Source organism: Lucilia sericata, unplaced genomic scaffold (assembly GCF_015586225.1).
Source record: "Lucilia sericata isolate MDLA Ls3-8-SP2 unplaced genomic scaffold, ASM1558622v1 Contig000601F_arrow, whole genome shotgun sequence".
In the NCBI taxonomy this organism is placed as follows: Eukaryota; Metazoa; Arthropoda; class Insecta; order Diptera; family Calliphoridae; genus Lucilia; species Lucilia sericata.
In genome coordinates this window covers 185,861-197,650 of record NW_023994608.1, presented here as the reverse complement: position 1 = coordinate 197,650, position 11,790 = coordinate 185,861, and the positions used below count along the sequence as shown (strand labels likewise).

General features: G+C 33.1%; 1 protein-coding gene across 1 annotated transcript in view; it reads right to left on the bottom strand.

Moving 5' to 3' along the window:
• Positions 1-5,237: 5,237 nt before the first annotated feature.
• Positions 5,238-11,790, bottom strand: part of LOC119606557 (inositol-trisphosphate 3-kinase B-like) — a 50,786-nt gene continuing 44,233 nt past the window's right edge. Inside the window, 9 exon segments of the mRNA XM_037960108.1 lie at positions 5,238-5,782; positions 5,785-5,979; positions 5,982-5,997; positions 8,432-8,477; positions 8,479-8,540; positions 8,598-8,632; positions 8,635-8,712; positions 8,715-8,864; positions 8,929-9,178. Coding sequence (XP_037816036.1) covers positions 5,589-5,782; positions 5,785-5,979; positions 5,982-5,997; positions 8,432-8,477; positions 8,479-8,540; positions 8,598-8,632; positions 8,635-8,712; positions 8,715-8,864; positions 8,929-9,178 — 1,026 coding nt within the window. The 3' untranslated portion in view covers positions 5,238-5,588.

The window sequence follows — 11,790 nt, the reverse complement described above, 5'->3', positions numbered from 1 at the left end:
CACGGCAACTAACAGTTCACCAGGTTTTAACACCAACAAAAATAAACTTAACAAAAGAGTTGCATATTTTTAGCGCGCAAAGTACAAAACAACTAACTTAGTTCAACTAACACTGAACACAGGGGGAGTTTTGGGTTTATTCAATCATTAGTGTATACAGTAGTTTTCCGATTTAACGAACCCATATGTTGTCAGGCCTGTTCGTAAAATTGAAAAGTTCGTTATATGCAGTACTAACTAAAACGTGGGGTTTTGGTAGTAAAATAATTAAAAATAGGGACATAAAATATTTTTTAAATGTATTTTATAAAAATTAATTCTTTTTTTTTATAAAAATAGCACAAAACACAAAATTCCGAATCTTATATACCCACCTTCAAACTATATTTGTGTCGAATTTAATCGCTGTATTTTTAATTCAGTCATGAGCTTTAAAGTTATTTCCCGAAGTTCATCGCTATACTCGTATTTTTAAACGAGTAATGAGCGTTGAAGTAATTTTCTTAAGGGGGCCTGATATGGAGGGTAAGGTCAATTATGGACCGATTCCCATAAAATTTGTTAGAGATTTAGGTTAGTATAGAACATGTTTGTATCGAATTTCATCGGCGTACTCGTATTGTTAAGCGAGTATTGAGCGTTAAAGTCATTATCTGAAGGACGGACGGACATAGCTACATCGAACTAAAATTTAATAAGAACCCAGAATGTGTTACAGTTTTGGGTATAAAAGCACCGCTTAAAACAACGGTATAGTTTTTTGCTACAACTTAGGTTATTTGTTATTTTTGATGTCATTTTATCTTCATTTAAATAATAATATTTTTATTAGTTCGTTAAACAGAGTACAAAAAACCAGTTTTGTTCGTTATTTAAGGTAGTCAATAGGAAAAATTAGCTTGTTCGTTAAATGCGATGTTCATAGAATTGAATGGTCGTTAAATCGGAAAACTACTGTAATTATAAATCGAGCTACAGCTTTTATTTGTTTGTCTAACGTGATAGATATGACATGTTTTCAGGCATAATAAAAATAAGCTGTAAAAAATGGCAAAAAAAAAAGTTTTAAAGCCAGGAAAGCGAAAATGGAAACACCATGAAATTATGCAATAAACAACTGAACTAGAAATGAACTATAACTGAACTAGAATTGAACTAGAATTGAAATAGAACTGAAATAGAACTGAACTAGGACTGAACTATAACTGAACTAGAACTGAAATAGAACCGAAATAGAACTGAACTATAACAGAACTAGAACTGAAGTAGAACTGAACTAGAACATAACTAAAACAGAACTAGAACAGAACTAGAACAGAACTAGAACAGAACTAGAACAAACTAGAACAGAACTAGAACAGAACTAGAACTGAACTAGAACTGAACTAGAACATAACTAAAACAGAACTAGAACAGAACTAGAACAGAACTAGAACAGAACTAGAACAGAACTAGAACAGAACTAGAACAAAACTAGAACAGAACTAGAACAGAACTAGAACTGAACTAGAACTGAACTAGAACAGAATAGACAGAACTAGAACAGAACTAGAACAGAACTAGAACAGAACTAGAACAGAACTAGAACAGAACTAGAACAGAACTAGAACAGAACTAGAACAGAACTAGAACAGAACTAGAACAGAACTAGAACAGAACTAGACAGAACTAGAACAGAACTAGAACAGAACTAGAACAGAACTAGAAAAGAACTAGAACTAGAACAGAACTAGAACAGAACTAGAACAGAACTAGAACAGAACTAGAACAGAACTAGAACAGAACTAGAACAGAACTAGAACAGAACTAGAACAGAACTAGAACAGAACTAGAACAGAACTAGAACAGAACTAGAACAGAACTAGAACAGAACTAGAACAGAACTAGAACAGAACTAGAACGAACTAGAACAGAACTAGAACAGAACTAGAACAGAACTAGAACAGAACTAGAACAGACTAGAACAGAACTAGAACAGAACTAGAACAGAACTAGAACAGAACTAGAACAGAACTAGAACAGAACGAACAGACTAGAACAGAACTAGAACAGAACTAGAACAGAACTAAACAGACTAAACGTATAACAGACTAAAGAACAGAACTAGAAACAGAACTAGAACAGAACTAGAACAAACAGAACTAGAACAGAACTAGAACAGAACTAGAACAGAACTAGAAAACTAGAAGAACTAGAACAGAACTAGAACAGAACTAGAACAGAACTAGAACAGAACTAGAACAGAACTAGAACAGAACTAGAACAGAACTAGAACAGAACTAGAACAGCTAGAACAGAACTAGAACAGAACTAGAACAGAACTAGAGAACTAGAACAGAACTAGAACAGAACTAGAACAGAACTAAAACAGAACTAGAACAGAACTAGAACAGAACTAGAACAGAACTAAACAGAACTAGAACAGAACTAGAACAGAACTAGAACAGAACTAGAACAGAACTAGAACAGAACTAGAACAGAACTAGAACAAACTAGAACAGAACTAGAACAGAACTAGAAAGAACTAGAACAGAACTAGAACAGAACTAGAACAGAACTAGAACAGAACTAGAACAGAACTAGAACAGAACTAGAACAGAACTAGAACAGAACTAGAACAGAACTAGAACAGAACTAGAACAGAACTAGAACAGAACTAGAACAGAACTAGCAGAACTAGAACAGAACTAGAACAGAACAGAACTAGAACAGAACTAGAACAGAAAGAACAGAACTAGAACAGAACTAGAACACTAGAACAGAACTAGAACAGAACTAGAACAGAACTAGAACAGAACTAGAACAGAACTAGAACAGAACTAGAACAGAACTAGAACAGAACTAGAACAGAACTAGAACGAACTAGAACAGAACTAGAACAGAACTAGAACAAACTAGAACAGAACTAGAACAGAACTAGAACAGAACTAGAACAGAACTAGAACAGAACTAGAACAGAACTAGAACAGAACTAGAACAGAACTAGAACAGAACTAGAACAGAACTAGAACAGAACTAGAACAGAACTAGAACAGAACTAGAACAGAACTAGAACAGAACTAGAACAGAACTAGAACAGACTAGAACAGAACTAGAACAGAACTAGAACAGAACTAGAACAGAACTAGAACAGAACTAGAAAGACAGAACAGAACTAGAACAGAACTAGAACAGAACTAGAACAGAACTAGAACAGTACTAGAAAACTAGAACAGAACTAGAACAGAACTAGAACAGAACTAGAACAGAACTAGAACAGAACTAGAACAGAACTAGAACAGAACTAGAACAGAACTAGAACAGAACTAGAACAGAACTAGAACAGAACTAGAACAGAACTAGAACAGAACTAGAACAGAACTAGAACAGAACTAGAACAGAACTAGAACAGAACTAGAACAGAACTAACAGAACTAGAACAGAACTAGAACAGAAACTAGAACAGAACTAGAACAGAACTAGAACAGAACTAGAACAGAACTAGAACAGAACTAGAACAGACTAGAACAGAACTAGAACAGAACTAGAACAGAACTAGAACAGAACTAGAACAGAACTAGAACAGAACTAGAAAGAACTAGAACAGAACTAGAACAGAACTAGAACAGAACTAGAACAGAACTAGAACAGAACTAGAACAGAACTAGAACAGAACTAGAACAGAACTAGAACAGAACTAGAACAGAACTAGAACAGAACTAGAACAGAACTAGAACAGAACTAGAACAGAACTAGAACAGAACTAGAACAGAACTAGAACAGAACTAGAACAGAACTAGAACAGAACTAGAACAGAACTAGAACAGAACTAGAACACAACTGGAACACAACTAGAACTAGAACTGAAGTAGAACTGAAATAGAACTGAAATAGAACTGAACTAGAATTAAACTAGAACTTAACTACTACTGAGAACAGTTTTGAGCAATACAGGGCGTATGATTATTATTTAATTTATTGAAAGTTGAATATCACCCATACGCCAACATACATACATATAATTGAACTAGAGCGGAACTTGTCTATAGTCAACAGTTTATCTATTGTCTAGGCTATAGTTTGTTTATAGTCTAGAGTATAGTCTAGTCTAAAACCTTGTGTATAGTTTAGTCTGTAAGTTAGTATACTTTTGTCAATAGTCCATATAGAGTTAGTTGTCAGTTCATGGCTATTCCATACCGCATTGCAATCCACTGTATGTTTACATTTGCATTAACTTTTTAGTGAATTAACATTTATAAGCTGATTAAATAATTAAAATAATTACCATTTGCTTACCAAAGGTAAACTTTGCATAAAGTTTATGGCAATTTAAAAGTTGTAATTTTTATATATGCTTGCCAACGTTTATTATGTTGAAATATCAATTTAATAAATTTTTCCTGGAAAATCTGCAAAACATATTATTAAAAATGTTAAATCTTTTTTGCTTTTTTGTAGAGTTAGTAATGTATTTGCAGTGCAGGAGGGAAGTTTGAGCAAAAAATCTGCAGAAATGTTAAAAGTTGTAATGTTTTGAAACTTTATTTTCTATAGATTCATGTTGTTTTTAGTTTATGTTGGGTTTCCATTAGAATTAATACTGAAATATAGACATATGTTTAAAAACCTTAGAAATTTAATTGGCATTTTAGATGTAGAGCAATATGCTTTAGACAGCAACATATATTTAAACTGAAGCAACAGAAATGTGAATGTATAAAGTTTTAATAGAAATTATAATAGAAAACTGACACAGAGTATAAAGTAGTCAATGAAAATTTATAAAAAAGAAAAACTAAAATAAAATGGTCCTTCCGACACCATTTATTTACCCACTGTAACTATACAGCTCCCTAAAGTCGGCAATATAAAATGAAGTATTTCTGTACAACTGTTTTATCTACCAGTTTATCACAAACACAAACCTTTCTTGACACTGCTTTATCACTAGCACTTTATGAAATAAATTTCTTTTTCGTCTTTTGTTTTTAAGATTAAAATTTAATATTTAATATTTAATATTTATTAGTATAATTTAAAGTTTTTTTGTTTGAAATTTCTTCTTTTTTTGAATGGAAAATTAACTTAAATTCTAAAAATTATTTAAATAATAAAATTATTTTGTTTAGAATATTTTTGATAATTTTTAAGCTAAATTTAAATAAAATAAATGTTTAAAAAAATACTAAGGAAATTATGTATTAGGAAAAAAATTACTATAAAATAAAACTAAACGCAAATAAAAACAAACAACAAATAAAAATTAAAAATAAAAAATTAAAAATATTAAGCAAATTATTAATATTATTTAAAAGTATATAGTAATAATAATAAAATTAATAAAACTAAAAGAAAAATAATAAATTACTAAATTTCAGTCTTTAAAGTGCTTAGCAATTGTTTGTTTTTGTTTTAAACTTATTAATATATATAAATATAGGTTTTAATATTTTTGCTTTAAATTATAAAAATATATATTTTTTTAAATAAAAAAAAAAATACCAAAAAAAAAATATAAAAATATTTTTATTTCCTGTGGCTCCTGCAAAGGCCTCTTTATGTTCGTCTTTAACTATTTGTTCTGGTTCTGCTGCTCTAAAATATTTTCACCCTGGGCCTCCTCCTGTTGTTCCTTCTCCCCAAATTCGTTTCACTTGTTCTTCTTTTCGGTGACAGTGAGGCTGGCGATGATCCAGTAAGGGGTTTAATGAAGTGGAAGATGCTGTTGATGAGTCGGTTATGGTATTTATTTCCATTTCCAATTCGGTAAATATATCTATGAGATTATTGATGCCTATCAACCATCTTCATGATTGCCCACCTTCCAGGTACTGGCATGATCAATGTAGTGGTTTTCTGGCAATAGAACTGTTTTGGCAAAATCTATCAACCAGACATTGGCCTGCTTGCGATCGTGTACAAAGAGCAGAGAAGAGCCGATAACTTCGTGACTGCGAAAGAAGTCTGAACATTCGAGGGTGGCACGTATAGCACGTAACGTTGGATGTAACGGGCCTATAAATATATGGAAAACAGATAATTCATTAAGTTTTAGTTCAGTTCTAGTTCTGTTTTAGATATGTTCCAGTTCTGTTCTAGTTCTGTTTAGTTCTGTTTTAGTTCTGTTCAAGTTCTGTTCTAGTTCTGTTCTAGTTCTGTTCTAGTTCTAGTTCTGTTCTAGTTCTGTTCTAGTTCTGTTCTAGTTCTGTTCTAGTTCTAGTTCTGTTCTAGTTCTGTTCTAGTTCTGTTCTAGTTCTGTTCTAGTTCTGTTCTAGTTCTGTTCTAGTTCTGTTCTAGTTCTGTTCTAGTTCTGTTCTAGTTCTGTTCTAGTTCTGTTCTAGTTCTGTTCTAGTTCTGTTCTAGTTCTGTTCTAGTTCTGTTCTAGTTCTGTTCTAGTTCTGTTCTAGTTCTGTTCTAGTTCTGTTCTAGTTCTGTTCTAGTTCTGTTCTAGTTCTGTTCTAGTTCTGTTCTAGTTCTGTTCTAGTTCTGTTCTAGTTCTGTTCTAGTTCTGTTCTAGTTCTGTTCTAGTTTGTTCTAGTTCTGTTCTAGTTCTGTTCTAGTTCTGTTCTAGTTCTGTTCTAGTTCTGTTCTAGTTCTGTTCTAGTTCTGTTCTAGTTCTGTTCTAGTTCTGTTCTAGTTCTGTTCTAGTTCTGTTCTAGTTCTGTTCTAGTTCTGTTCTAGTTCTGTTCTAGTTCTGTTCTAGTTCTGTTCTGTTCTAGTTCTGTTCTAGTTCTGTTCTAGTTCTGTTCTTTCTGTTCTAGTTCTGTTTGTTCTAGTTCTTTCTAGTTCTGTTCTAGTTCTGTTCTAGTTCTGTTCTAGTTCTGTTCTAGTTCTGTTCTAGTTCTGTTCTAGTTCTGTTCTAGTTCTGTTCTAGTTCTGTTCTAGTTCTGTTCTAGTTTGTTCTAGTTCTGTTCTAGTTCTGTTCTAGTTCTGTTCCAGTTCTGTTCTAGTTCTGTTCTGTTCTGTTCTGTTCTAGTTCTGTTCTAGTTCTGTTCTAGTTCTGTTCTAGTTCTGTTCTAGTTTTGTTCTAGTTCTGTTCTAGTTCTGTTCTAGTTCTGTTCTAGTTCTGTTCTAGTTCTGTTCTAGTTCTGTTCTAGTTCTGTTCCAGTTCTGTTCTAGTTCTGTTCTAGTTCTGTTCCAATTCTGTTCTAGTTCTAGTTCTGTTCTAGTTCTGTTCTAGTTCTGTTCTAGTTCTGTTCTAGTTCTGTTCTAGTTCTGTTCTAGTTCTGTTCTAGTTCTGTTCTAGTTCTGTTCTAGTTCTGTTCTAGTTCTGTTCTAGTTCTGTTCTAGTTCTGTTCTAGTTCTGTTCTAGTTCTGTTCTAGTTCTGTTCTAGTTCTGTTCTAGTTCTGTTCTGTTCTAGTTCTGTTCTAGTTCTGTTCTAGTTCTGTTCTAGTTCTGTTCTGTTTAGTTCTGTTCTAGTTCTGTTCTAGTTCTGTTCTAGTTCTGTTCTAGTTCTGTTCTAGTTCTGTTCTAGTTCTGTTCTAGTTCTGTTCTAGTTCTGTTCTAGTTCAGTTCTAGTTCTGTTCTAGTTCTGTTCTAGTTCTGTTCAGTTCTGTTCTAGTTCTGTTCTAGTTCTGTTCTAGTTTTTTCTAGTTCTGTTCTAGTTCTGTTCTAGTTCTGTTCTAGTTCTGTTCTAGTTCTGTTCTAGTTCTGTTCTAGATCTGTTCTAGTTCTGTTCTAGTTCTGTTCTAGTTCTGTTCCAGTTCTGTTCTAGTTCTGTTCTAGTTCTGTTCCAATTCTGTTCTAGTTCTGTTCTAGTTCTGTTCTAGTTCTATTCTAGTTCTGTTCTAGTTCTGTTCTAGTTCTGTTCTAGTTCTGTTCTAGTTCTGTTCTAGTTCTGTTCTAGTTCTGTTCTAGTTCTGTTCTAGTTCTGTTCTAGTTCTGTTCTAGTTCTGTTCAGTTCTGTTCTAGTTCTGTTCTAGTTCTGTTTCTAGTTCTAGTTCTAGTTCTGTTCTAGTTCTGTTCTAGTTCTGTTCTAGTTCTGTTCTAGTTGTTCTAGTGTTCTAGTTCTGTTCTAGTTCTGTTCTAGTTCTGTTCTAGTTCTGTTCTAGTTCTGTTCTAGTTCTGTTAGTTCTGTTCTAGTTCTGTTCTAGTTCTGTTCTAGTTCTGTTCTAGTTCTGTTTCTAGTTCTGTTCTAGTTCTGTTCTAGTTCTTTCTAGTTCTGTTCTAGTTCTGTTTAGTTCTTTTCTAGTTCTGTTCTAGTTCTGTTCTAGTTGTTCTAGTTGTCTAGTGTTCTAGTTATTCTAGTTCTGTTCTAGTTCTGTTCTAGTTCTGTTCTAGTTCTGTTCTAGTGTTCTAGTTGTCGAGTTCTGTTATAGTTCTGTTATAGTTCTGTTCTAGTTCTGTTATAGTCTGTTATAGTTCTGTTATAGTTCTGTTCTAGGTCTGCTCTAGCTCTATTCTTTTTCTGTTCTATTCTCTGGTCTAAAGTTTATTTCATTTACTCACCATTGCATGTGGAAAACCACTTATAAACTCACGAAAGCTGACTTGATTGCTCACGAGATTTCGTTGTCTTAAAATCTTTCGAACTGGTGCCATCGCTTTTCTTAATGCCCTATAAAAATATACAAATTTAGTTGAAACTCTTTGAAAACTTCGCAATAAAACTCACCTCTATGCGAAAGCCCAATGTGGCCGTGCTGGAATAGTCTCACGCCAGACCATATAGCGGGGCTTAGTTACACCCTTGGCCTTGTGCTCATCATCACTGGGAGCATTCGGATCAATTGTATCATTTTCTCATACATATCTTTGCGCAATTTGGGTTTCTCCTTGGCCTTCGACAATTCCTCCTCCAAATAGGTGCGTACGCCGATTTTACAATCCATAACACAGGGCTGATAGAAATCACTTAATAGATCTTGTAATTGGAGGTATACTAAAGCGAGAAGTTTTAATTAGTATTAATTCCGAGTTTTAGAATGTGTGAGAACAAAACTTACACTCTCCATCTTCACTGGTAACTTGACCCTTATATTCCGGGACATAGGGTCTTAAAACATCTTTCATTAGTATATGAAAACAATCCTCCTCCTTGGGACATAATTTCTTCAACACTGTACCCTGTTCGGGTCCTGCCTTGAAATTTCCCTGATGTCCGGCCAATTGAACCCAGGGATAGCGCTGCTTTTTGTATGTTTGAAAGAAGGGAGTCCATTGTACTATATTGCGTATCTTACGCCAACCAGAGGGCTGCAAAGAAAAACAATGTGGGAAAGAAATGCATTTAGATTTTTTTCTGGTTTTGCTTTATTTTGAAATTATAGATTCAAAATGTGTTTTAGAATTGCTTTTCTAAGTTGCTGTTTTCTAAGTTAACAATAGATAAAAAGTAACTACTACAATAACAAAAATTATCAGCAAAAAAAGCTACAAAATCTTGTACACAAAGCATTGACGTCAATATAAATAATGTATATAGCGTAGATTGTCTTAAGATCTATTATTTTTTTACCAAAAAAATTACACAAAAGTAGAGAAAGATAATGAATGATCTTGTAGTAAAATGATCGTAGTAAAATTTACGCATTAACAATGAACTATAATAGACTATAGACTAGAATAACTATAGATTCGACTATAAAATCTAGTCTATAGTCTAGTTTATAGTCTAGTATATAGTCTAGTCTATAATCTAGTCTAGTCTATAGTCAAGTCTATAGTCTAGTCTATAGTCTAGTCTATAATCTAGTCCATAGTCTAGTCTATAGTCTAGTCTATAGTCTAGTCTATAGTCTAGTCTATAGTCTAGTCTATAGTCTAGTCTATAGTTTAGTCTATAGTCTAGTTTATAGTCTAGTCTATAGTCTAGTAAATAGTCTAGTATATAGTCTAGTCTATAGTCTAGTCTCGTCTATAGTCTAGTCTATAGTCTAGTCTATAGTCTAGTCTATAGTCTAGTCTATAGTCTAGTCTATAGTCTAGTCTATAGTTTAGTCTATAGTCTAGTCTATAGTCTAGTCTATAGTCTAGTCTATAGTCTAGTCTATAGTCTGGTCTATAGTCTAGTCTATAGTCTAGTCTATAGTCTAGTCTATAGTCTAGTCTATAGTCTAGTCTATAGTCTAGTCTATAGTCTATAGTCTAGTCTATAGTCTAGTCTATAGTCTAGTCTATAGTCTAGTCTATAGTCTAGTCTATAGTCCTAGTCTATAGTCTAGTCTATAGTCTAGTCTACAGTCTAGTCTATAGTCTAGTCTATAGTCTAGTCTATAGTCTAGTCTATATCTAGTCTATAGTCTAGTCTATAGTCTAGTCTATAGTCTAGTCTATAGTCTAGTCTATAGTCTAGTCTATAGTCTAGTCTATAGTCTAGTCTATAGTCTAGTCTATAGTCTAGTCTATAGTCTAGTCTATAGTCTAGTCTATAGTCTAGTCTATAGTCTAGTCTATAGTATAGTCTATAGTCTAGTCTATAGTCTAGTCTATAAACTACTCTATAGTCTAATCTATAGTCTAGTCTATAGTCTAGTCTATAGTCTAATCTATAGTCTAGTCTATAGTCTAATCTATAGTCTAGTCTAGTCTATAGTCTAGTCTATAGTCTAGTCTATAATCTAGTCTATAGTCTAATCTATAGTCTAGTCTATAGTCTAGTCTATAGTCTAGTCTATAGTCTAGTTTATAGTCTAGTCGATAGTCCTAGTCTATAGTCTAGTCTTTAGTCTAGCCTGTAGTCTAGTCGTTAGTCTAGTCCTGAAGTCTTGTCTATAGTCTAGTCTTTAATCTAGTCTATAGTCTAGTCTATAATCTAGTCTTATAGTCTAGTCTATAGTCTAGTCTATAGTCTAGTCTATAGTCTAGTCTATAGTCTATAGTCTAGTCTAAAGTCTAGTCTAAAGTCTAGTCTAAAGTCTAGTCTAAAGTCTAGTCTGTAGTCTAGTCTATAGTCTAGTCTATAGTCTAGTCTATAGTCTAGTCTATAGTCTAGTCTATAGTCTAGTCTATAGTCTAGTCTATAGTCTAGTCTATAGTCTAGTCTATAGTCTAGTCTATAGTCTAGTCTATAGTCAAGTCTATAGTCAAGTCTATAGTCTAGTCTATAGTCTAGTCTATAGTCTAGTCTATAGTCTAGTCTATAGTCTAGTCTATAGTCTAGTCTATAGTCTAGTCTATAGTCTAGTCTATAGTCTAGTCTATAGTCTAGTCTATAGTCTAGTCTATAGTCTAGTCTATAGTCTAGTCTATAGTCTAGTCTATAGTCTAGTCTATAGTCTAGTCTATAGTCTAATCTATAGTCTAGTCTATAGTCTAGTCTATAGTCTAGTCTATAGTCTAATCTATAGTCTAGTCTATAGTCTAATCTATAGTCTAGTCTAGTCTATAGTCTAGTCTATAGTCTAGTCTATAGTCTAATCTATAGTCTAGTCTATAGTCTAGTCTATAGTCTAGTCTATAGTCTAGTTTATAGTCTAGTCGATAGTCTATAGTCTAGTCTTTAGTCTAGCCTGTAGTCTAGTCGTTAGTCTAGTCTGAAGTCTTGTCTATAGTCTAGTCTTTAATCTAGTCTATAGTCTAGTCTATAATCTAGTCTATAGTCTAGTCTATAATCTAGTCTTATAGTCTAGTCTATAGTCTATAGTCTAGTCTATAGTCTAGTCTATAGTCTAGTCTATAGTCTAGTCTATAGTCTAGTCTATAGTCTAGTCTATAGTCTAGTCTATAGTCTAGTTTATAGTGTAGTCTATAGTCTAGTTTATAGTCTAGCCTATAGTCTAGCCTATAGTCTAGTCTATAGTCTAGTATATAGTCTAGTGTATAGTCTAGTCTATAGTCTAGTCTAAAGTCTTGTCTATAGTCTAGTC